We start from the raw sequence: 27,187 nt of genomic DNA, 5'->3' as shown, positions 1-27,187 counted from the left end.
TCGACGAGGATTGGTTGCTTGTGAGTAGTTGGAAGCATGGTATTAATGGACCATATTGACATTATGATGAATAGAAAAGATTCTATTAAGAAATGAGTTGTCATATGGAAAGTATGGAAATGTTTCCATATTGGGAAGTAAAGATTGAAAATCTATGTCTAGATTAGAAACTTTTATGCAAAAGGATGTTCAAAGGAATGTACTTTGAGTGAGAGACATCACATCTAAGGAATTGTCTTGTAACAATCTCCGATAGAGGACTTTGTAATATCATTGGCAATAGTCTTTGAGACTTTGGTGCAGTGACATTACAAAAGGATCGTTGCATAAAGTGTTAGAATCTAGTATATTCTATAAGTAACAAGAATTTGATATTCTTACACTTAAGAAAATGGATTTGGAGTTGTGAAATGAGAATGATTGGAAATGTGTTCAATTTGTATATTTCACAAAAGTAAGAACCATAGGTAAACATTGTGTGCATGCTAGGAGCATGGGACAAGTGTAATGATTCAAGTAAAAAGTTGATTACCCGAAACGACAAATAATGAGTAATCGATATGGTGATAAATAAAACGTGTTTTGTTTATACTCAAAGGTTTGAGGCCATATGGGATTAGTATTATTCTTGTGTTTCACTTTGCATGTTTTGACTTCCAGAATAATTGAGTTTATTAAGAATAATCGAATTATTCAAACGGGCCACAGTCGTTCATATGTTGGAAGTAGATATGAATGAAGACTGTAGTGAATTGGTGTGTGGATTGTCTAAAAGAGTATTAGACATAAGCAAATGTTTGCTGCAACGTTCATGAGTGCTTACGAATATGATTTGAGCATTGGATTAAACCCACGCTCACTTGGATCACTATCTCGAGTGATTAGTGAGACGATAACATCTTATATTCTTGAAACCGAGATGTGTGAGTTGTATCTTGCTGATCGGTTGCACATTGATAATATGTAAACGCACCAGTAACTTGGTGTTATAAAACATATTGTTGTGTGTGATTTGGTTAGTGAGTGCAAGCAAGCATTATATCAAAGTTTATCCGTTCCTTTTATCCAAGGTAGGATAGAAGCGATATCTTTGGGCCCCTCGATGGTTTAGTGATGACATACGTAAATGCTCGGCCGGGCTAGGGCTAATTTGATTTGTTCAATTAGTCTGTCGTCATAAATCGGAAATTGAGATATAGTACAAAGAGAATGATTTGAAATCATATCTCATACGATATCTAGAATGGAGGAATATATGATCCCTTATCTAAGGACACGCGTATCTGATATGATCAGAGTTGACAGCGGCTTTAGAAAGCTACGATTGCAGATCAGGATCTGAAGTCATACGCAGAATAGTTGTTAGACTTATCCAAGTGGGAGACTGTTGGATTAGTGTCTAAGTCAATAACTATTTTGGTATGTACTTGACCCGATGGTGCATGGTCCTTTTGGGTTGCCTTCACCAAAGCAACTTGATAGGATGATTTATGGAGAGTAAGGATTAAATATGATTTATTAATATATTATGGGAATAATATATTAAAGGAGAAATCATATTGTTTAATTAATATTAGTCAATAATTAATTGGTAATTAGTTTTGTGATTAAAAGAGATTAATTAAACTTAAGGGACTGGAATTGTAATTATAAGATAATTATAATTTGGGCCATGGATTGCCTTATATTAAGGGATGGACGAATTCTAATGGGAAACCCATAAGGAAATCGTCCATGGGCTTGATAAAAGGAGTCTATGGGTTGCTTAGGGCTTAAGCATCCAAATTAGGGTTTCCTTGTTAGATAACCCTAATAGCCCAACTATATAAAGACCCCTTAAGGCTCAAAAACGTGGCTAATGATCTTGTAAGGGTTTACACACGTTTTTGGCAGCCTCCAACCTCTTTCCTCTTCATCCTCTTGTTTATGGTGTTTGTGAACCATTAGAGGAGTGACACTTGTGACTCTAAGCCTTCCAAAGTCAATTCAAGGAGATTTGTGATTGTTATTGCTACATAACAATCAAGGTATGATCTTAAACCTAATTACATATTAATATGATTACTTGTATGTTAGAATTAGGGTTTATAGTCTTGGATTCAAAGCATGTACAATAGAGAAACCTAGATCTAAGCATTAGGGTTTGTATGAGCACATAGGATGTCTTATGACCAAAAACCCATCAATTATATCCAACAAAGATTTAATGTATGCTCATTATATCATATTTATTTACATAACATTCGTCTTTCTTTAATGCTACTTATTTCTCGACTATTATTTTATTACATACCTTATATACACATCTCTTAAGAGACCTAAGTATCATCCTTTGGAAATTTTCCCAATTTCAACTAACATTCTTAACACACATTTTTCTCGTGGTTGCCCTTCATTTTAATTGCCAGGATAACATCATCGCCAACATCCTCTTCTTCATGGATCATGTATCTCAATGAGTGTAGTACATGCTCCTCGATACCTATTTCTACTCCATAATCATTACATAACAAAGACATTTCATCTTAACTATATATATATATATATATATATATATATATATATATATATATACACACACACACACTTAGTTTTATATGTATCAAACATAACATTTGACTAGTCATAACATCTACATCCAACAAAATGTTGTAAAAAAAAACATATACCATGATAGCTATTATTGAATCTAAAGAGAAATATCATTTAAAATCAAAACGAACATGTACCTCTGAAAAATTTATACATGATATAACCTGATTTTTACCAAGAAATATTATATGTTACCATTAAGAGATTAGATACGTCTTCGACCAACATTACATACCGTGTTTAACCTAAACGTATCTTTTTTGAAACCGTTATAAGTTTCAGGATCTTTCAAACTGTATCAATATCATTTAACATGATTATTATACATTTATAGAGGTCGATGAACACTATATAAATATTTTTATGTTTTTTTTTTATATTTATCATTATTTCTTTTTAAGACATAGGTATTCGGGAAGCTACCGTTTCAATTATCGACCTCCGTATTACAAAACCGAAATGATGCTTAATTCAAAATTTTAATTTTATTTGAAATTTTACATGGTTTTTATCTATTTATTTCCACATACAATTCATTGATATTTAAATTTCAACTCGAAGCTTCTTACAAAAATTATTAAAAGAATATAGTATTGTTGTTATATTTTATTTATTTTTCTACATCTCAACAAAATACAATATAATCTCTCTCTTAATCATAAAAAGGCGCCTCCTCTTGCATAGACAACATAAAGAAGGAAGAAAGAGTGTTCGATTGTTGAGATGTAGTGAGAACAACTGTTTCTTCGCATAGATAGATACACTGACGCTATATCTACACATACGATGTCGACGAGCTTCAACAGCGGCCCTCGTAGCCCTGCTACGAGCTCCAGGTTACAGTTAGGAGGCGTTGGTGGTATCTCCAGGGCTATGAGATCTTCTTCGTCCAAGAAACCGCCGGAGCCTCTTCGCCGCGCAATCGCCGATTGTCTCTCTTCTTCTCTTCTATCCGTCCAGGGCAGCTCTTCAGCCGTTGTATCCGAAGCTTCCAGGACTCTTCGGGTACGAACGGACGTTAATTTTTGCTTTATTTGTTCAGATCCCTTAGTTTTTTAGTTTGCGAATCTAGGGTTTAATAGTGGCTGTGCGTGATTTGGAATTTATTTGGATTATGATATTTTTATACAGATAGTTGTACATTGTTGTGCTTATACATGGAATTGCACTTTCGGTTATCTGTAGATGTTAGATTTCTCTTATGGTTAGGGATTGGGGAATTATATTGTTAATGCAGGTAGAGAAAATTGTAGCTCGCACATTATTAATTGTGGAATCCAGATGGTTAATCTGTGAATTTTGCATCGTTTTACTTTATGGGGGGTATCTTATGGGTTTAAAGTTGGAGAGAAATTTGCTTGCTGGTCTGCTTGTCAATATATCTAATATGTAGTTTAGGTTATTTAATGTTAAGTCGGTCTAGTATCAGCTATACTAACCTAAGCACTTCATGGTTTCAAGATGAACCTGTGTATAACGATTAAGTGATCAGCAAGTTATGGACTTAGGATGTACTTCTTGCAGACGATGTATCTTTCCTTATAAAGATTTTTAACCTTTCTTCTGTTTTGATAGATTTCTAGTTCCATTATCAGTACTGATTCCTTACTGTTATTTTCCCACTATTATGAACCTACTACATCAGAAGAAAGTAAAATAAAGAGGTGTCCTTTATGTTTTGTTCTTTCTCTGAGCTCGGTCATACACCAAGTTTTAGAGTGCCCATTATTGCATGTGGTTTCGTAATTTGTAGCTAAATTTACATATGGAGCAAATGCAGTGTGATATGGTGTAGGATATCTAGTCACAAGACTTTATATTACTTTCTTTAGTTTAGAATAGAACCTTGAATCTATAGAGTTTTAGAATCGAAGATTCTGGTTCACTTGATATAGATTCACCAAAGGGGAAGTGCTGCACTGATAATGTCACATAGTTGGTGTAGGCGACTAATACCTGAGTATTCTTAAACTATGTGGTCATAACTTAGACACTTAGTTATGTTACATGGTAATGAAATGTGAATATGTGATAGAGATAGACTTGTACTGCCACAGTTTAGTGTCTGAAGTTTCACAACTTAGCTGCTTGTGGTTGGAATTGGGAAACTATTCATAAAGTTACTTCTATATAGAAGAAATGGTAAGGACTAAGGAGTCCTTACTAGGCTTCTATCTATAACATTATCCGTTTCATGTAAAATGTAATCCTACTATTAACATTGTGAACACCTATTCTGACAAGTGATGTAGATTTGCTTTCTTTTTGGCAGGACTATTTAGCATCCCATGCAACTACTGACCTGGCCTATGGTGTGATAATAGAGCACACACTTGCAGAGAGAGAACGAAGGTTTTCAATATATATTTGTTATTTATTATAATCTTTCGCATATACCTCCAATAAATGCTTAACATATGCATATATTTATTATTCTTATATTTGTTCTTTCCATACTACTGACAGCTTAAACTTTTGTTTTTATTTGATCAAATGTCAGTCACACTAGTTAGATTTTACCCCCTGATTCATTTTCTCATCTGTAACAGCCCTGCAGTAGTTGCAAGGTGTGTGGCTCTTTTGAAACGTTATCTCCTGCGGTAGGTGTTCTTTTTTTGTTAAGAATCATTTTCATTCATTATAAGATATCAGTTGTGTTTCTAAACTTCTTTACTTAAATTGCAATTTTGTTGCAGATATAAACCAAGTGAGGAGACCCTACTAGAAATTGATCGGTTTTGTTCAAATATAATCATGGAATGTGATATTAGCCCAAACAGAAGACAAGCTGGTGGTTCATCCTCTACTTTAAATGTATCATCACCTTTGCCTGTTGCAAGTTTTGCATCAGGTGCACTTGTGAAATCACTAAACTACATTCGTTCTCTAGTGGCTCAACATGTTCCAAAAAGATCATTCCAACCTGCAGCTTTTGCTGGAGCTACTTCTGCATCAAGACAGTCACTTCCATCATTATCATCTCTAATGAGTAAATCTTTCAATTCCCAAATTAGCCCTGGAATCGGTAAAGAACCTTCCGAGAACAAAGAAGGTTCTTCTGTTTCCGTTCTGGATTCACCGATTCCTGAAGATATTGATGGAATTGAAGGCGATGAATTCATAGCCCGTGATGTGTTCAAATGGAGATGGCATGGGGACCCACAATCATCTTTGCTTTCTTCTGATAGTCCTTTGAATCATCAAGACATGAGTAAGCACAATTTTCTTGAAGTAGGTGCTGCTGCCCTTCTTTTAGGAGACATGGAAGCTAAAACAAAGGGTGAATTTTGGAGAAATTTTGGTAGCATTGATATGCCTTACCTTGATCAACTATTACAGCCTTCATTACTTACTACTGTAACAAATTCTGCATCTGCACGTGCTCATTTGAGAGCAATAACAGCTTCTAAACGTTCCAAAACAGGCCCTCATCAGATTTGGTATGTAGACACTTTCTATGATACTTTCCAATTCCATCAATGTTGACTTTATTAATATATAGTCCTTCATCTGTTCTTGTTTTACAGGGAAGATTCTCCTCTAACAACCTTCCGCCCTCGTTCTCGACCACTTTTCCAATATAGACACTACAGGTATGACTGCATGTTTAGATATTAGATTTGATGATGACAGTTGTTTAGAAATTAGAATCTGACTGTTTGTAATCAATTGAGACTGACTTTAGCCTTATTCAGTTTTGGTGAATGTGGTTTATACTTTATATATCGTTGCACTCACTGTTGGTGCATTTATTTTGTCAGTGAACAACAACCATTACGATTGAATCCAGATGAAGTGGGAGAAGTTATAGCTGCAGTTTGTTCAGAAAAACCTTCTCCAGCTCCTAATATGATGACGATCTCATCTAAATTAAGTAGCAGTAGCGGGAAACCATCAATGGATGTGGCTGTGAGTGTTTTAATCAAACTTGTAATCGACATGTAAGTCTCAATTTGAATATTTTATATTTTCGGTATAAAGTTTGTTGATGTTGTGGAAAGTTATTTAAAATATTTATATTCTGTAGGTATGTGTTGGACTCTGGGATTGCTGCTCCACTCATGCTATCTATGCTTGAGGAAATGCTTAGCTCTTCACAGTTGACCTCAAAAGTCCGTGCTTTTGACTTAATTTTAAACCTTGGGGTTCATGGCCATTTATTGGAGCCACTTCTAGCTGATGATGCTTCCACCATTGAAGAAGAATACACCCAAGAACCATACCTTGACAAAAAAATGTCCATAAAGCAAGATTACCTCAAGGACCAAAGTTTATCAGCAATAAATAACTTTGAATCATGGATATTGTGCATTTTATATGAAGTCCTCCTCCTTCTGGTGCAGGTAATATCTTTTAAATCTTTTAGCATTTTATATTCTTTGTTTTTTCAAAGGATACCTTATAAAAATGTTGATGCATTGCAGGCAGAAGAGAAGGAAGAATCTGTGTGGGCTTCTGCTCTTAGTTGTTTACTATATTTTGTTTGTGATAGAGGCAAAATTCGTAGAAGCAGATTAAGAGGTCTTGACATAAGAGTGAGTTATTTTGTTGCATAAATGATATATGTCTTACAAAAAGTTTTACAGGCTAAAATCTGTAACTTGTACCATTTGTAGGTTATTAAAATGCTTATACAAATTAGCAGGAGAAACTCATGGGCAGAATTGGTTCATTGCAAGTTAATCAACATGCTAACAAACATGTTTTATGAAGTCCCTGATGTGTCCACCACATCTACACCAACTTTTCTTGTGGATCAAGTTGATGTAATCGGAGGAATTGAGTTTGTGTTCATCGAGCTAGTGATCTCAAACTCCAGAGAAGGCAGGAGAAATTTATATCTGGTGCTTTTTGACTATGTTGTTCATGAAATAAATGAAAGCTGTATAGCTAATGGAATTTCTGAATATAGCAATGATGAGATACAGCCAATCGCTTCCTTGCTCACTCTTGCAGATGCTCCAGAAGCTTTACATATTTCTGTTAAACTTGGTATAGAAGGAATTGGTGATATTTTAAGAAGATCCATATCTGCTGCTTTACCAAGATACTCCAACAGTGAAAGACTCAATATGGTTGGTAATCACAAGATTGATTTGTCCTTTTGATTTACTTTTTTTTTTAATGCTTATATTTATATTCTTTTTTCTGCAGCTATTGGAGAAAATCATGGAGAAATTTGATGCACTGTTAAGATCATTAACTCACCTGGACAAAGAATTCAGTCACATGACAGAACTTACAAAATCCTACAAATACTTAGAGAGCTTTCAGGAAGGATTTGTGAGAAACAGTTATGCCTTAAAAGTGAAGCTTGCATGGGCCACTTTACATTCTCTTCTTCATTCAGAACGTGCAGCCATTCGTGAAAACGGTTATGTATGGTTAGGTGATCTTCTTATAGCAGAGATTAACTACGAAGGGGATTCCATTTGGTCGAACATAAAGAATCTACAAAAAAGAATCACACTTGCTTCTGTTAAAGATTATTCACCCGAATTGGATATTCCACTACCCATTTGGCTCATGTGTGGACTTTTGAAGTCCAGAAACAATCTCATAAGATGGGGCTTCCTTTTTGTTCTTGAACGACTTCTCATGAGATGTAAATTTTTATTGGATGAAAACGAGTTACAACATTCGGTTACAGTTACTAACGAAGCTCATGGGAAAACACGTCTTGATAAAGCAAATGCTGTCATAGATATTATGAGCAGTGCTTTATCCTTGGTGGCTCAGATAAACGTCACGGATCGTATGAATATTTTGAAGGTAAAACTATTTTTTTTTATATTATTATAAAAATCATTTTTTGACTCCTGTTTTTTTTGAATAGATGTGCGACATTCTGTTTTCTCAATTGTGTCTGAAAGTGATACCTGGAAACACGCCCACATCAGCAGACACATTGCGTAGTTGCAAGAGTTTTAATTACTCGGTTTGGAATAAAAAGGCGAGCGTGATGGAAGATCTCCCTGTAAGAGAGAACTTTTGCTGGGAACCAGTGGACGATAGCAAGGGCAGATTTGGAATTAACAAAAATAATTCTGCTACCGCGACCAGCAGTGAGACGGCATCAATGGCAGCATTGCTTCTTCAAGGACAGGCGATTGTTCCTATGCAACTGGTTGCACGTGTGCCTGCTGATTTGTTTTACTGGCCTTTGATTCAACTGGCTGCTGCAGCTACCGATAATATAGCACTTGGTGTTTCTGTTGGGAGTAAAGGAGGTGGAAACCTACCTGGCGCCACGTCAGATATTAGATCCACTCTTCTTTTACTGCTGATTGGTAAATGCACTGCGGATCCTGGTGCTTTTAAAGAAGTCGGTGGTGAAGAGTTCTTCAGGTAAGATGGATTCTTTTTAAAACCTATAGGCTATAGCAAGCAGACTGTGTTGTAATTGGTTGTAGGGTATTTGGCAGGGAGCTGTTAGATGATACTGATTCAAGGGTGGCTTACTTCTCTTCAACCTTCCTTTTAAAGGTTAAAAAAAATACATATTCTTTTTCAAAAACTATAAAGGGTAAAGATATTTTTATCACAACAGTCTTATTTATTGATATAAATGTATAAATTTTGCAGAGGATGATGACTGAAGAAGCGGATAAATACCAGCGTGGACTCTCGTCTCTTGTATCCAGAGCTCAACAGGTGTGTGTGCACTTGACTTGACTTGAGTAATTTAAAGTGAGTGTGTTTAAATGGTTTGTTTGTTTTTGATGTGTGTGCAGAGTAACAATGAGAAATTATTGGAGAATCCTTACCTTCAGATGCGTGGTCTGCTTCAGTTATCAAGCGAAGGACTATGGAATTAGATTGCATATTAAATTAGTATTTTCTGTTTTTGAGAGAGTCCCCTTTTCTTGAGTTGAGAATCAAAGCCGAGTGACAAGCCGTGGGTGAATCACAAAGTCAAAGATGGTTGTTAAATTGGTCAAACTACGCGGGCTGGGAGATCTCAAATTGAATGGTTTTCTGTTGAAATGTTGTGTGGTTGGTTTGGATTGTTGATGTGCAAAAGGCCTTGATCCTGAGATGAAATTTTTTTGAGAGCGGTGGGTGGGTGTGTCTGTTTCTGTTGTGGAAATAAATAAATACATACATATGTCAACTTGTACACATCCGTTCAAAGTATCGAATAACCCATACTCTTCAGGTACTAACTACTATTCTCTCTTGATTATATATATATATATATATATATATATATATATATATATATATATATATATATATATATATATTGTTAAATTTGATTTGAATTTGCATGGAACAGTTGAACGCATGCGGTGTGTTGGGCCGAGGATTTGTGGTTATTGATGTACAAGAGGAGGGGAGATTATGTGTGAAGGTGGGTGTTGTTAATTAAGAATAATCATCTCAAGATTTTGGTCTCAGGATATGCTTCAATCAAATCAAAGTAAAAGTATATAAACAAATGTTTACGTTTACATGGGAGTTCATTCATAAATTGTACAAGCACAAGTTGAATTTTTTGAAGGGGTCGGTCAGGTCATGGCAAGGTGCATCTGGTAAATATCCTGTTATTTATGGAAGACATTAGATACATATGTGTAAATGTATGTTTTTTGTTGCTTTTCTTCGTTGTAGGTTCCCTCCCTCAACATTTTTGTAATACATAGTTGCACAATTTCACCCCTCAAATGTATATACATTTTTTGTTGCCATTCAACGTAACGTGTGAAGATTGTTTTCAAGTGCTTCTTTTTGTATACTTCTGTATTGAAATTCATCTTCAAACACAATTTAAGATTGGTATTCTTAACTTTTAACAAGCAGTAGTATGTCATGAATATAAAATTATGATCGGAAAATGCAAGTAAACTTATGTCTATAGCTTTGTTAAAATGTCAGATACAACATACCTTATTCATTATGTCTATAAAAAAACTTTACGTGTTAGCTGTCTGCTTTGCCACCTCTATTCCCCCATCCTCAAGTAAACTTATGTCTATGGTTACTGCTTCCTTTGAAATAATATGACCCAGATACTCTATTTTGTTACACAAAGCACATTTTATAAGCTTAGCATACAAGAAATGTTGCTTCAATATCTTGAACACAAGCGTTAAATCGTGTAAGACTGTAAGTGAGATGGCCAATATGAATTTATCTAAATTTGTCCTCAAAGTGCCATTACCTGTAGCTCAAGTACCTCCTCGTTAAGTGTACCATATATAGTAGCATCATTGGAAGCTCCATAGCTTGTTTTAGAGCCTTACTGATCTTATACTCCCTTATGATTTTATAACTTTATCATTAGCCCCTCCATTTTGCTTATGCGTTATTGAAACTCTGGAAAGATTAATGAAATAAAAAGACACCCCTAAAGACGTAAACTATTGAATTCTCGGCACCATATTGCATACTCCTAAAGGTATTACGAATAAAAATTAGCTTTCAACTCCAATCTTTGTGCCTTCAAATTAAAGCCTTCTACCATAACGAATCTTATTTCCATGACCAGCTACCCTTATTATTTTCCATTACCATTTTTTTTTTGTCAATTTAAAGCCAAAGAAATGTCCATGAAGTTGGTTATGCTTGCTTCAAATGTCCAGTTTCATTTTTTCAATGTATACATTCAACAACCCTTCCCTATATATGGTATGATAGTCGGCCACACCATCCGATGCATTCATGTAGATTTGAGGGCTTTTTTTTTTTTTTTTTTTACATATAGGCTAAAAGGTATTTGTCATCAGATCTCCTTTCATTTATCAAAGTTGTTTTGTTGGGGTTGAGACCTTGATTAGTATTAGCAGTGATGAATTTAGTTTGTGTAAACCCACTTCTTGTCTGGTGAATAAAATATATAACATGTGCTAACAGTGTGTCATCATCCTCCTAAAATGAGTTAAAGGTTATTTTAGTCAAACAACGTTCTAACTATATCACATTAGGAATATTGTATTTGACATGCATTGAAACTAGTTTGTCAAAGTTGGCTAAAGAAATGAAGCTTGCACTAGCAAATTTATCAACTTGTGTTTGTCAAAACTCAAAACTCATTAGCAGAAATCAACCACCAAAATTAGTGTATGCTAATTGCTATCTACCAACTTTTTAACAGTGACAGTGAGTCTACACACTCTACATGACAAAAATCTTGGAAGCTTTCAAGTTTCAACAAAAATGACTACCTCAACTCAACAACCAACTATCATTCATTTCTTTCTTTACTTTATACGCATTGCTTCCATACGATACCTCTCCAGATCAGCATCAAGCTCTTCAGCTGACATTATCTTTGGAGGCCCACCGCTCCTCCCACTTCCACTCCTCCCACCGCCACCACCGAAACCACCACCACCACCACGCCTTTGCCCTCTTCCAGCAATTCTACCTCCAAAGCTGTCAACATGCCCTCTTCCAACAATTCTAGCAACAAAGTTGATGATAAATATCTCAGATTTACAATGCCACTAGTTATTTACTGTAGTATAGAAGAAGAGAATCCGAACCTTGGAGAAGGATTAGTGGGATTTCCCAAAATACCCTTTTGCACTGATGGCATGGGGACACGGGTAACAATGTTCAATCCAACCAGTTCAAGTCTCATGGGTTTGCCATCAAGCTGTACATTGTTATATCTCTTCATAGCTGCAACTGCATCTGATTGGTGCACATACACCACCTCTGCAGTTCCCTGTTTTTCCATAAAAAAAACTAGTAAATACAAATACAATCATATTTGCAAAGGTATTAAACTTTAACATACCTTTGATATTCCACTTCTATCATAATGGACCGAGTACCTTTTCAACTCACCAACTTCTGAAAACAGCACCTGCATATGAGTATCATGCTCATCACTTGATTTTCCATAGAAATTTGATACTTCAACATTATAAAAATGAGCAAAAACATTAAAAAAACAAGTAACAACTCATGAATTACTCCAGTTTATATTATATCTATGTGCATATCTATTGCAGAAACATACAGAAAAAGAAATCAAATGGATTTATTACCTTAATATCCTCGTTAGTAACTCCTTCGTCCAAGTTCGAGATGTAAAGCTTTGTCCCAGATTCAGAATTGGAATGCCCTCTAACAAGCATTTCTTGCACACGAAAAGCCTGCCATCAAAACCGTAACCCTAAGTCGCCTCACATCTATATTCCTTAGACACAAAGAATGATAATCTCTACCTTATCAACAATATTAAACACAAATACATCAATATATACGTAATTATTAAGTTCGCCTCACATGTCAGACACACTGTAATCATCATCTTGGCCTAAGTACTACCCATTGTGCTCACAAAAGCATGTAGAATTCTAGACATTACAATAAAAGGTAAAAATGATCTTGATATACACGGAAAACCCCTAAAACACCACCTGCGGAGCGAAGTACGGGCTCATACGGGGTGTAACCCGGTTGTCAACACGTCTGGTGGGGCCGGGACCGAATTCGGAACCGCGACCACGGCCACCGCCACCGCCGCGGCCTCCGCCTCTGGACCTAGTATCGGTATCAGTTTTTCCGGATTTCTTGTTGTTCTTGATGATATCATCGAGTGTCATGTCGATACCTCCCGTCATTTTCGGCAAGGAAAGGGTAAATTTCGTGATGTGATCGTTAGGGTTTATGAAGGAACGATGAGGTTGGGGGGAATTTGGAGGGAGGGTTTCAAGGCATGAGAGACCACGTGTAGGTCTTTGATTGGCTCAACTTTTGATGTGAGGCTGCTTTTTATGGACGCGTAACGCTTTCGCCCCGTAATTGTAATTGGACACTGTTATTATTTCAGAAACACACAAAAAATTGGTTTTGTTTACTAATGCCTAATGGTCCTTGGGGACTGTTACCAATTTACCATCCATATTCCACTGTTAAATAGATGTGAAATGATAAAAATAGGTCAATTGATTTTTTTTTTTGTTTAAATAATCTTGTTTTTTTTACAAAACTTGAGGGACCATTTTTGTAAGAGGATGACCATAAGTTAGAGGGTGTTTGTTTTTTCTCTGCAGGTCTGCGTGACCACTTCTGTCTGCGAGGCGCAGACCACGCGCAGACATAATGGTTTGCAGTCTGTTTGTTTTTCTGAAGTGCGCAGACATAAAAACGTCTGCGCGAGGTCTTCACCACACAGATATGGGATAGCATCTTCTAAAGTCTGCAAGCCCTTTAACCTAAAAAAAAAAAAACGCCGTCTTTTTTTCTTTTGCTTCCGCCTCCCGTCCTCGTCCAACCCTCCCAGAAAACACCCTCCATCGTTCGATCGTTCTCCACCTTGCAGCGACCACCACCGTCGCAACCCTCCTCTTCGATCAAAGCCATCAATCGCCGCCTTCCTCTCCGATCCGACGTCCTCCAATTTTCCGAACTTCATAATCGATTGCAGCAGCCGGCGTTAACCATCAATCGATTTTCCGAACTCCACCCTGCTCGATTTTTCGGCGTTAACCATCAATCGATTTTCCAAACTCCGATCCGACATCCTTCGATCTCACAGGTTCATTTTTTTTTTTCCTGCTGTGAGCTACACGTTTCTGTTTTTATTTTTTCCTGCTGTGAGCTACACGTTTCTGTTTTTATTGATCAAGATTCCACAATAATGTGTTGTAGTAATTGAACAGGTAGAATAAAAAGCCTCAAAAGATTGTTGTCAAATAAATTGTGTAAAATAAAAACATTTGTAATGAAAGTAATTTATCTTTGAATGTGAAATTGGATTTGATTATGTGTTTGTGCTTCAATTAGCAATTGAACCTAGATTGTTGTGATGTGTTTGTGCTTCAATTAGCAATAAAAAGCCTCAACTAGATTGTTGTGATGTGTTTGTGCTTCAATTAGCAATTGAACCTAGATTTGATTATGTGTTTGTGCTTCAATTAGCAATAAAAAGCCTCAACTAGATTGTTGTGATGTGTTTGTGCTTCAATTAGCAATTGAACCTAGATTTGATTATGTGTTTGTGCTTCAATTAGCAATAAAAAGCCTCAACTAGATTGTTGTGATGTGTTTGTGCTTCAATTAGCAATAAAAAGCCTCAACTAGATTGTTGTGATGTGTTTGTGCTTAAATATGCAGTAATTCAAAGTTGCATATATATATATATATATATATATATATATGATTATTGATTGTGTATATTTATATGATAGTGTATATGTATATGATTGTTGATTTTGTATGTATATGATAGAAAGCATCAAAAAGAGACATAAGTTTTGTTTATTTTATAGAAGTAAAGTTTTTTGTCGTTAAAGTGAAGTTTATTTGATTTATAAAGTTTTTTAGAAAACTTTGAATTAAAACACTCTAATTGAGGTTATTTATAATTGAATAAAAAGTTTCACATTATTGTGATTGAAAATCAAACAAAATTACAAATTTGTCGTGAAAATAAAATTTTTTTCTTGAAATAATGATGTTACTTGTTCACTGTTTATTGTTAGTTGGTTATTAGAGATGGGAGAAAAACAACAATGGACCAATGAGCACTTAAAATGCTTATTGGATACTTGTATTGAAGAAGTAGAGAGTGTTGGTAGAAAAGGATTGAGTTTACAGAAAGATTCATGGATAAGGCTTGGAAGAGTTCTTAAGGAGAAATTTGGGTTTGAGTTGACTAAAAAACAAATGAAAAACGCATATGACAATCTGAAAGCCAAATACACTGGATGGGTATATTTAAAAAACAAAACCGGTAATATATACAATTCTCAAACAAACACTTTTAATTTAACAGCCGAGGAGTGGGATGATTTTAAGAAGGTACATATACATTAATATACAATAATATATATATATATATATATATATATATATATATATATATATATATATATATATATATATATATATATATATATATATAACATTTACGTTTGAAGTTGCCAAATATTCTTATACTATTTCTTGTTACATTTGGGTTTAGGGGCATCCGAAAGCTGCTTCTTTGAGAACAATTCCATTGCCTTTTCCAGATCTTTGTGCACGTCTTTTTGATGGAAATAGTGCTACTGGTAATTTTAGGAGTTACTCAACCCAATCATCATCAGTAGCTGGCGCATCCTCCTGTCGTGTTCCACCACTTCAGATCACCGCCACCCCTTTTGATGCAATGGATGATGATGGTGTTGACACTTCTCATCATGAGCCACCACCTTCTGCTGCTTCACCTTCTGCAGCTTCACCTTCTGCTGGTTCACCATATACTGGTTCACCATATACTGCTACACCATCCGGTAACCCCAACAAAAGGGCTAAACCCTCAACTCCTGTAGCTCCTAGTGCCTCACCGTCTGCTTCTTCACCTGATGGAACTTCTGTTACTGCTGACGATTTAGCATTTGAAATGAAGAAAGCTCTACAAAGTTTGACTAAAGGGTATACAATTCCTCAGTGTTTAGAGAAGTTAGAGGTCCTTCAGTTAGGCCCTACAGATCCTTTACGCTTTGTCGCATATCATATTTTTGGAGGAACCATGAACATGAGAGAGATGTGGATGCATTTGCCCGATGTTCCCGAGATATTACGAGGGTGGCTTGAGATGACGGGTACCAGTTTAGGAGTTTTGAAGGATGGGAAGATTGTTCGATGATTTTCTAGTGTTGAAAGTATTTGTTAAGTCTTTTTGACCTTGTTGGAACTACTTTGTTAAATGTTTTTGCCTTTGTTGGAACTATTTTGTTAGGTCTTTTTGCCCTTGTTGGAACTACTTTGTTAAATGTTTTTGCCTTTGTTGGAACTATTTTGTTAGGTCTTTTTGCCCTTGTTGGAACTACTTTGTTAAATGTTTTTGCCTTTGTTGGAACTATTTTGTTAGGTCTTTTTGCCCTTGTTGGTACTTGAAATATGATTAATGGAATGTTTATTTGATACTTGAAATATGGTTTATGTAATGTTATTTTGGCTTGAAATATGATAAATGGAATGTTTATTTGATACTTGAAATATGGTTTATGTAATGTTTTTTAAAGTTCTACTTTGTTGATTTTAGGTTCATATGGATCACGATCAAAAGTTACTTCTCGTAATTCTAATGTACCTATACATCCGTTATTTTTGGAAGAGGGGTGTGAAACGATTGCGGGATAATGATTCGGAAATGACGGGACACGAATACACATTGGAGTTATTACACCGTAATCGTTTACAATGTGTTGAAGTATTACGCATGTTCCGTGAATCTTTTGTACGACTATGTGCTCATTTTAGAGCAAATTACTCATTAAAGGACAACAAACATGTATCAGTTGAGGAAAAGATGGCTATGTTTTTGATGATGATCGGACATAATCAACGTTACGTGATTATCAAGCGGAGATTTCAACACTCGAAGCAAACAATTCATAAATTTTTTTATGAAGTGTTGGAAAAAATGATGCTTTTCGCACAAGATGTTATAGTACCAACATCTTTTAATCCGAATCCAAACATTCCAGGACATAATAGGAGGCTACGAAGGGTTTTCAAAGGAGCAGTTGGTGCACTTGATGGCACTTTGATACATGCTGTTGTCCCTGCTAAGAAACAAGACTTATATAGAAGTAGGGGAAAGGGAGATTGCTACCAAAACGTATTGGCAATATGTGACTTCAATATGATTTTTACATTTGTTGTGACCGGGTGGGAAGGGGTAGCGCATGACTCTAGAATATTATCAGAAGCAGTAGCCGATCCACAAGCATCATTCCCGTTTCCACCACCAGGTAATTTTTTGTTTTTTTTTTAATATTTTCATTTTAATTTGAAAATTGATTAGTGTTTTGCATTTTTTTCAGACAAATATTATCTTTGTGATGCCGCGTATGCACACACTCGAGGATTTATGGCCCCTTATCGTAATGTGAGGTATTGGCTTGGAGATTTTCGTCAAAGACGTGCATTGACCAATAAAGAAAAATTTAACCATGGACATGCAAAACTTCGAAATGTCATTGAGCGTGCTTTTGGTGTTTTGAAAGCACGCTTCCCTATATTGAAGAGGATGACACCATTCCCGTTTGTGACACAAAGAAACATTGCCATGGCATGCTTCGCGCTTCATAATTATACAAGGAAAGAAGGATTGAGTGATGAGTATTTCGCACGATACGATGAACCCAATGTCCCGTTTCGAAATAACAATGTGGCCATTGATGATGATGAAGACGAGATTCCAACACATGGTACTGCAGCAGACCGTGAATATATGACTCAGTTACGTGATGAAATTGCTGATCAGTTGATGCACAATATACATTGAATTGTTTTAAATGAAATTGTTATTGTAAAACATTTTTTTTTATTGTATGACTAATTTAGTTGCATGAATTTTATTTTCAATGTTATAAGACTATTATTATTAAAATTTTGGTGTTGAAAAATCATTTTAAGTTTGTAAAATAATTTTATTTAAAATTCAGTTTATTTTAGCAGCCTGCAGACGTTAAAAAACAAACAGTCTTCTTATTGCAGACTGCAGACGTTTGGTCCACCTCTTCTGCTGCAGAGGCTTGCAGATGTGGTCCGCAGACTGCAGACATTTTGGCTTCAGAAAAACAAACAGCACCTTGGACTTATTGTTGGACGTGATCTCTCTACTTAAGCCTGTTTAAGAGGATTACCATAGTACTCATCACATTTAAGTTTTAGGTCTACATGGTCATAAACCTATTCTGTTAGAGATAACAAATGTTAAAGAAAACTCCGGTTGAGGTACAATCTACAAATAGACTTAGTGGAGAGAATAATCTTGTCAAAATAAGATAATTTTTGAAGACTTAGAGCCTTAGATTTACTCTCTTATTTATTTGGACATTTAGAGGAAAGAAAAAGTGGAGACATTCAATTAAAATGGAAAAATCTATTTTAGAATAGCTATAATAATTTCTTTCGGTTTTTAGCTTCAAATTCACATTGAGAAACACTTAAGGTTAATCTATTTGTCTCTTAAATATTTTTATTTGAATTTTGAATCCATTCAATGGTGGATCATCTAAATGATCTATGCACTTAAAATTATTGGTGTTTCTAGTGATTTAATGTTACTGGGAATGTATTCTAGTGGTCCATGTCCAATCCATTAAAGTGACATAATTGGTTAATTACGAAGTTATTGAACTTTTAATGGAATTTAAGTTTCTGTAATGATAGATCACCCTTTGATGAATATAAATTCGAAGTTGATGGTTTAATTATTTATCTCATATGGTTTCAACATACATTCAAATGTTTTATATTCGGTTCACCAATGAAGATCCATTCAAATGCTTGTTTTATTTATTGACTTTTGAAGTTTATGATAATAAAGAAAATGCTTATTTGCTGAGTTTTGAAGTTTATGATGATAACGAAAATGCTTATTTGTTGAGTTTTGAAGTTTATGATGATAAAGAAAATGCTTATTTGTTGAGTGTTGAAGTTTATGATGATCACGAAAATGTCAAACTAAATTGTTCTAGTAATAAGAGAATGAAGAGTAAAGAGAGTCGGAAACTCTAACCCCCACCAAACATAACCCAAACCTAAAGCTCGACCACATAGGGGCAACTTGAAAAAACATGCACCACCAAACACAATCTAAACGGCTAAAAAAATAATAATCTCCACCTAAATGTCTCTAGCCTACAATAGTTCCTTCTTCGGAATGCTCCATAGTCTGATACATCATATAAGAATGTTCAACTTGATAGGAACCCAATTATTCCATCTAATCTTCACCCCCTCCCCTAATTGACATATCAAGCAATGTAGGAACATAACTTCAACATAAATATTGTTAGTTTGTTACAACAATGCATATCATAATATTTTCCGAAGGAATTGTTACATCAACTTGTTTTCACGACATTTCGAGATGATTTATATGTGTCATTTTTTTAGTTATATCATTTCTATCAAACAAACGTAATTCTGTCTCTAATTTGTGTTATTTTTTTACTCGTTAGTTATCAATCATCAATCACGAGTTATGTTCAACTAACTAAATACTTGTTGAAATACTATCGAGAAGGGAGAAAAAAAATAGATTCTAAGATGAGAAAAAAAAAATAGATTCTAAGATGATGGATTTGAGTTAAACTAGTGTTTAGATAGGTTATTTCTGTCCAAATTTTATGTTTAGATTAATATTTTCTTATAAAAATCATTTTCAAAGCGCTCTAGCTCGACGTTTTACTCTTCTTTTTTCGAATTTTAAATGATAATATAATAAAATGATTCATACAATCATCAAACGGGTCCATAGCTCAGTGGTAGAGCATTTGACTGCAGATCAAGAGGTCACCGGTTCGAACCCGGTTGGGCCCTCTTTTTTAGTACTCCTCATATCCCAAAACAACCATTATTTCCTGCTTACGAAAACGTTACATAAACCATTTCAAAACTTATATTATAACGTTACATAAACCATTTCAAAACTTATATTATATCGTTAATATAGAAACAAAAACATATTCCTCTAATCTCTTGATTATAAACATTATATCGTTAATATAGAAACAAAAACATACTCCTCATATCCCAAAACAACCATTATTTCCTGCTTACGAAAACGTTACATAAACCATTTCAAAACTTATATTATAACGTTACATAAACCATTTCAAAACTTATATTATATCGTTAATATAGAAACAAAAACATATTCCTCTAATATCTTGATTATAAACATTATATCGTTAATATAGAAACAAAAACATATTCCTCTAATCTCTTGATTATAAACATTATATCGTTAATATAGAAACAAAAACATACTCCTCATATCCCAAAACAACCATTATTACCATTATTTCCTGCTTACGAAAACGTTACATAAACCATTTCAAAACTTATATTATATCGTTAATATAGAAACAAAAACATATTCCTCTAATATCTTGATTATAAACATTATATCGTTAATATAGAAACAAAAACATATTCCTCTAATCTCTTGATTATAAACATTATATCGTTAATATAGAAACAAAAACATACTCCTCATATCCCAAAACAACCATTATTACCATTATTTCCTGCTTACGAAAACGTTACATAAACCATTTCAAAACTTATATTATATCGTTAATATAGAAACAAAAACATATTCCTCTAATATCTTGATTATAAACATTATATCGTTAATATAAAAACAAAAACATATTCCTCTAATCTCTTGATTATAAACATTAATTTACAGCCTCTATAACAATAAAAGTTGACTACTGATTAAATTGAACCTGGTTTTCATTAACCCAACTCCACCCCGGAGTCTTCTTAATCCCCATTTCAATCATCTTCATCCTCAAATTTCTAGCATCTCCCCATCTCCCAGATTCCGCATAAATCCCTGATAACACCACATAATGAGCTTGATTTCTTGGCTCTAATTTCACAAGATTCTCCAATGCCAACTCAGCTACCTTCACATTACAATGCATCTGACATGCACCCAATAAACCCCCCCAAACTCCTGCATCAGCTTCCATAGGCATCGACTTAATCAACCCCAAAGTCTCATCAAACAACCCCGCCCTTCCCAACAAATCCACCATACAAGCATAATGCTCCAACTTCGGCTCAATACCATGTTTTTCCTTCATCGAACAAAAGACCTTTTTGCCCTCCTCAACTAACCCCACATGTCTACAACCCGACAACACGCTGAGAAACGACACAGGGTCGATTTCGACATTATTACTTTCCATAAACGAAAAGAAACCAAACGCAAGATCCCCATACCCATTTATCGCGTATCCTGCCACCATTACATTCCAAGAAACCGTATCTTTATTCTTGATTTCATCAAAAACAATCTCTGAACAATCAACACGCCCACATTTTGAATACATGTCGATAAGACTGTTCATGACAGGTGTATAAGAAAGAAACCCTGTACGGATGATGTCAGCATGCAAAGATGCACCTTCTTTAATGGCTGCCAAACTTGATACTACAGGAAGTATGCTTACAAATGTGACTACACTAGGCTTAAAACCTTCTGATTTCATTTGGCGAAATGTAAAAATGGATTCTTGAAAATACCCATGTCGCATATATGCTCCAATCATTACATTCCATAGCACCCTATCTTTAACTTTTGTCATACTAAACAACAATTCAGCTGATTCAAGGCTTTGAGTTTTGGCATACATGTCTATAAGAGCATTATTAACATGACAATCTGATTCAAACCCGTGTTTCATAACTAACCCATGAATGTTACTTCCAAGATTTATATCACCTAAAAAGGCTGATACCAAAACCACACCCACCATGGTCCCACTATCAGGATGCACATCTGATGATGATTGTAATCTGCAAAACATATTGATTGCAAGATCAGTCTCACCAATCTGTGCATATCGATTGATCAAAGCATTCCATGCTACTACTTCTTTATGTAACATTCTCTCAAAAATAGTGATTGCTGAATTAAAATCGTCACATTTAGCATACATTGCAACTAGGGAAGTTTCTATTGAAGTGTCTGAATCGATATTGTGTTTAATGGTGTAGCTATGGAGACTCTTTCCTAGTTTCTTGGATGATAACTCTCCACAAGCTGGAAGAACACCAACTATGGTTACCATACTTGGTTTAAAATCAAACTGCATATCACGAAATAAAGAAAGGGCTTCTTCATGGTAACCAGATTGGGTAAAAGCTGCGATCACTGCAGACCAAGCAACCATATCTTTTCCAGAAAGGTTGCTGAATAAATCTTGAGCCTTTTTTAACTCACCACACTTTGCGTACATTGTGATGAGAGGAGTGGATACACGGATATCGAAATCAAATTTGTTTTTCTTCACACATTCGTGGATTATTTTTCCTTTTTCTAAATCTTTTGTTTCACCAGCTGCTGATAAAGCGCTTACAACTGATACGATATTTATGTTTAGATGATTGTTCTTCATTTGATCGAATAATTCCAGGACTTCGTAGTGACACCCGTTATGTGAAAATCCTGCCATTAGTGTACCCCATGAAACGTCATCTGGTTCTTGCATTAGGTTAAATATCTGGAAGGCGATGTCTGTTCTTTTGCACTTGGAGTATACATCGATCAATCCGTTCATAATCGTGTTTGGGAATTTTCTTTTCATTACATATCCATGAATACATTTGCAGAATCTAACGCTAGAGAGCTTATGAATTGCTGGAAATAAATTCAACAGGGTAACGTTATTTGGCTCCATTCCATCTCGCAGCTGCATACTCTGGAAAATTTCAATTGCCTGAGTAAAATCCTTACTTTGTGATAACCCAGCTACCATCGCATTCCAGACCACTATGTCTTTCTTAGGTATTTTATCAAACACTTCACGTGCGTGAACCAAATGCCCGCATTTACAGTACATATCGATAAGTCCTGTGCCAATGAAAACATCAGACTCCAATCCTTTCTTAACGATCTCTTCGTGAAGCGAAACTCCCTTTTCAATGTCCAAAAGCTGAGTACAAGCTTTTAGTACAAATGTGTAAGTATACTTGTCTGGTTGTACTTCAAAAGAATCGTTGTTTGTCATTTTATTGTACATAACGATTGCTTCTTGATGCTGCATTGATCTTATATGAGCTTTAATCATCGAATTCCATAAGACAGCACTTGGGTTTGGTGTAACATTGAAAACTAATCGAGCAAGATTGATTTTTTTGAATAAAGTGTAAGATTCAATGAGACGGCTGTTTGTGAAATTGTCTTGCGTGAAACCTGAGACTATTAATTGCGTGTGGATTTGGAAAAGATGTTTTAGGGTTTTACTGGTAGAGATGAGGGTGATTAGATGGTGATGATGGTTACAATTGTTTGAGGGTAATTGTGAAGGAAAAGTAGAAAAAGTTCTAGAGAGGAAATCAAAGGATCTTCGTAGTTGCTGATTATCGTTGAAGGCGTGCAAGAGATGGCTTCGTTTCATCCTTCCGGTTCGAGTGTCATGGACGACGATGGAAATAAAACATGCTAGATTTTACTAGCGAGAATAAAGCATTACAAAGAACTACATATGCGCTGACCATGGCGTTTGACGGCGCCGGACACAAGTGAGGATCATCTTTTCCGTTAAAATCCGTTAACGGATATATGTGACGTCCATGTAGTTTAGAAGCGAGCAATGAAGGTTGTTTAGGCGTGACCATTTGGACCTTTGGATCGGATTGAAAATCGGATCTGGACCAGATGTGAATCGGTCTATTTTCGGTCTAAGGTCCATCAATTTTTATAAACCCGGTTCTGTTTAAGATCCAGTTTGGTCAAAATACTAACCCTTACAATAATAATAGATAAACTAACTTTCAGGTTTCAATAAGTTATACTGTATGCACTTTTTCAGGTTTGGTAAGAGGACCACAAATTTCTATCAAATCGGTCCAGTCCAAGAATTAGTTGATCTGATTCGGTTCAAATGCTTACCCTTATATAGTACATATATTAGGTTGATTAAAAAAATTAAATATAAATAAGTAAAAACTTTAATTTATATTAATAAAAAAACTATTGGTATATTTCAAAAAATTGTTATGAATCATAAATTTCTAAAGATTTATTTGAATACAACATTAAATGTTTTATTGTTAAGTTTAATGACATTGTTTAAAATTAATATTTTTAATCAATCTTTGCTGTTAACTTACGAAAATGTAACATACATCGTCCACGAATAAACATTGGTTGTCTCCAAAACTTCGAAATTTTAAGAATAAATCTGAAACCCGATGAACAGTTCTAGAATTTCAAGCAAAAAATCCATTTTTTTTACTTAAATCTAATAAAAAACTAAACAAATATAGTAAATATAAATTATATACAATATTAGAGCATGCAATCATACATTATATTAAAAATTTGTGACATTAAACACTTCGAAATTGATATTTCGGACATAACTAGTCATATTTCTTTGGAATAAAACAAAAAAGAACTCCGAGATTTGAAGATTAGATCCGGAATGTGACATTTGGGAGTAAGTGATCATTTTTCGAAAACTGAAAAAATAGTTATTTTCTTTAAAAATCTTATTTATAACGATTAGTTTACACACACACTTTCTCTCTCTCTCTCTCTCTCTCTATATATATATATATATATATATATGACAAATGGGGCATTAATGTTTGTAGAATAAGGCTTAATCTTTTTTTTTTTTTTTTTTCATGTATATATAAAGCTAATTGAGTGCAATGAAGGTAGTTAAAAGTAAAACCAAATTTAAAAAAATATGTTAATATTAAACTATTAAGATAGTTTACAACTCTTAAATATTAAAAAAGTAAAAATGTTATAACTCGATATAGTTCGTAGTAAATTATGTCATTTAACCTAATTGTTTATGAACTTGTTTGTATATAACATAAAATCAAAGTCAAAATGAATTTTACCATGTCATAAGTACTAATTAGCGAATTATAGTAAACTATGTCATTAAATTAATTTAGAAAATTTAAAATTAGAACGAAGGTATGCGTTAGTGAAATTGATATTCATTTATTATTACATTTATTACAATTACTACATATAAATATTATATACAATTTAATAAAATGGAAAAAAACATAAAATGTCGTATGAAAAAAATCAATTTAAAACAATGACAAAATGACATGTGACAAAATGAATGAGAGTATGAAATGTAGTAATTTTTTTTATTTAATTTAGTAGATTTATCTGGCTAGATCAATTCGATTTCTTGGTCTTTGAATACAATGTTTTTCTATTCAATTCAAGATTTTGGTAAATATTCGTGTTTTGCGTTTGTGTTTCAGGTTTTTTTGGCATGGTTTAATCATTTATGGTTATTTTTTTGGCATTTTTATTTCATAATCAAATAAAACTTTAATATTTTGAAATTGTACTAAATTATGTCATTAAACTAGTTAATGGATTTTGAAATTTGAACGAAAGTATTCATTAATGAAATTGATATATGTTTATTATTATATTTATGAAAATTGGTTTATCATGATAAGTACCTTTTCGTTTTGTTCACATTTTGATAATTTTTTTTAATATAAATCTAGGTAATGAACTTGTTATAAGTGTTCATATATGACTATTATGACTGGCTGTAACAAGTTACATCTTATGTGACAACCATAATTACCCAAGAGGATAAAAAACTATTGATTTTGTTCACATATAGACAATTTTTTGTTCACATTCGACCATCCAACTTGTTAAAGTTGTTCATATAATATTGTTGTTTTAGACATTTAAATCGGTGGTTGAAGTCGTTTATCCAACTTGTTGAAGTTGTTCACATAATACAATTATTTTTAAAATCGAGACACTTGGTTCGATCTAAAACAAAAACATAATTTGTTTCTTAGGATGAGATTCGAGCGAGACGATTAAAGTTTTATTTATGATTATTATCCTAATGGAAGCTTGAACTCAATCCTCCATTATGTTGGGACTGGTAAAAGAATAGCATAGTGAGAAACAAGGTACGAGGTTTAGTAAGTGGGAGAGTAAGAGAGTGGGAACTAATTGAATTTTCTGGTTTTGATCTTTTGTAACAAGTCTAGCAAGCTTAAAATCACCAAGGTAGGGTTGTAGGTTCAAACCCAATAACACATTCATGGCTTTCTCATCTACATGTAAAATAATGAACACACAATCATGATGTAGATACGCGAGAGCATGAGCCATGCCTAGTATAACCTCGTTCATACTCTCCTATTTTTCTCCTTGTTTCCTTGTCACTGCACCATGGAGGAACGAGCTCAAGCTCCCATTAGGATAATAATTGTAAAACAAAAGTTTAATTGTCTAGTTCGAACCCCACCCTAAGAAACAAATGGTGTTCTTCTTTCAAATCGAACCAAATGTCTCAATTTCAGAAATAATGGTATTATGTGAAAATTTTCAACAAGTTAGACGAACGACTTTAAGTACCGATCTAAATTTCTTAGACAATGGTGTTGGATGGTTGAATGTGAACAAATTTTTTTCTAGATGTGAACAATTTTTTTTTTTGCATAGATGTGAACAAAAAAATTGCATAGATGTGAGCAAAATCAATAGTTCATCACCCTCTTGGATAATTGTCTTTGCCACATATATACCATATATATGTCACATAAGCTGTAACTTGCTATAGCTAGTAGTAATGGTTATACATGAACACTTCCAATAAGCTTGTTGTTTACATGTGTACAAAAAAAAAGAATTTATCAAAATATGAACAAAGAGAAAAGGTAAGTACCATGATAAGTCAATTTATTACAATTATTACATATAAATATTCCATAAAAATTACTAAAATGGAAAAAAACATAAAATGTCATGTGGAAAAAAATTAATTTAAAATTACTACAAAATGACATGTGTCACAATGAATGTATAACATGTGACAAAAACTATTTTTTATTTATTTATAATAGTAGTATGATAACCTAATTCAATGATGTGTGCGTTTACGTTAACAAGAGAAGTTAAATATACTTCTATTTTTTGTGTTTATTTTTTTTATTTATTTAAAATAATAATATATGAAATCTATTAAATCTCTTTTTAATATATATATTTTTTATTTTCATGTGAAAAATTAAGGGAAAATGACTCTTGAGGGTAATTAACTTTTGCGTTTGTACTCATTTGGTCCATTTTTTTTTTTTTGTATTCAATATACCATCGAAC

General features: G+C 34.1%; 4 protein-coding genes and 1 non-coding gene across 6 annotated transcripts; 3 read left to right on the top strand and 2 right to left on the bottom strand.

Annotated features, from left to right (window-relative positions):
- The first annotated feature begins 3,257 nt into the window (after positions 1 to 3,257).
- On the top strand, positions 3,258 to 10,313 carry LOC145032871 (uncharacterized). 2 transcript variants are annotated; one of them, XM_078981825.1, is made up of 15 exons: positions 3,258 to 3,597; positions 4,865 to 4,944; positions 5,142 to 5,192; positions 5,289 to 6,032; positions 6,120 to 6,185; positions 6,354 to 6,533; positions 6,620 to 6,935; positions 7,017 to 7,127; positions 7,209 to 7,667; positions 7,747 to 8,364; positions 8,429 to 8,940; positions 9,006 to 9,078; positions 9,178 to 9,246; positions 9,327 to 9,751; positions 9,872 to 10,313. In XM_078981825.1, exons 1-14 carry the CDS (start codon positions 3,379 to 3,381, stop codon positions 9,408 to 9,410), a joined length of 3,582 nt encoding a protein of 1,193 aa, XP_078837951.1. In that variant the 5' UTR covers positions 3,258 to 3,378; the 3' UTR covers positions 9,411 to 9,751; positions 9,872 to 10,313. The 2 variants fall into 2 exon arrangements, with proteins under 2 accessions (XP_078837951.1, XP_078837952.1); XM_078981826.1 differs by having other exon boundaries at positions 3,259 to 3,597; positions 9,018 to 9,078.
- Positions 10,314 to 11,565: 1,252 nt separating this feature from the next.
- On the bottom strand, positions 11,566 to 13,289 carry LOC145032870 (THO complex subunit 4A-like). Its single transcript, XM_078981824.1, has 5 exons — positions 12,966 to 13,289; positions 12,591 to 12,698; positions 12,338 to 12,406; positions 12,081 to 12,265; positions 11,566 to 11,997 (listed from the first exon to the last, which is right to left on the bottom strand). The coding sequence occupies exons 1-5, from the start codon at positions 13,167 to 13,169 to the stop codon at positions 11,796 to 11,798; spliced, it is 768 nt and encodes a 255-aa protein (XP_078837950.1). The 5' UTR covers positions 13,170 to 13,289; the 3' UTR covers positions 11,566 to 11,795.
- Positions 13,290 to 16,687: 3,398 nt separating this feature from the next.
- On the top strand, positions 16,688 to 17,827 carry LOC145030401 (uncharacterized). The gene is made up of 2 exons (XM_078978776.1): positions 16,688 to 17,291; positions 17,364 to 17,827. The coding sequence occupies exons 1-2, from the start codon at positions 16,688 to 16,690 to the stop codon at positions 17,825 to 17,827; spliced, it is 1,068 nt and encodes a 355-aa protein (XP_078834902.1).
- A 1,973-nt stretch (positions 17,828 to 19,800) lies between these two features.
- Positions 19,801 to 19,872, top strand: TRNAC-GCA (transfer RNA cysteine (anticodon GCA)). The gene has a single exon. It is a non-coding gene; the product is annotated as a tRNA-Cys (tRNA).
- A 790-nt stretch (positions 19,873 to 20,662) lies between these two features.
- Positions 20,663 to 23,626, bottom strand: LOC145032868 (Pentatricopeptide repeat (PPR) superfamily protein). The gene has a single exon (XM_078981823.1). The coding sequence runs from the start codon at positions 23,466 to 23,468 to the stop codon at positions 20,769 to 20,771; it is 2,700 nt and encodes an 899-aa protein (XP_078837949.1). The 5' UTR covers positions 23,469 to 23,626; the 3' UTR covers positions 20,663 to 20,768.
- Positions 23,627 to 27,187: the final 3,561 nt, after the last annotated feature.

Source organism: Lactuca saligna, chromosome 2 (genome assembly GCF_052625555.1).
Source record: "Lactuca saligna cultivar CGN05327 chromosome 2, ASM5262555v1, whole genome shotgun sequence".
Lineage (NCBI taxonomy): Eukaryota > Viridiplantae > Streptophyta > Magnoliopsida > Asterales > Asteraceae > Lactuca > Lactuca saligna.
Note: the sequence above shows the minus strand (reverse complement) of the source record. Positions and strands in the feature narration are given on the sequence as shown.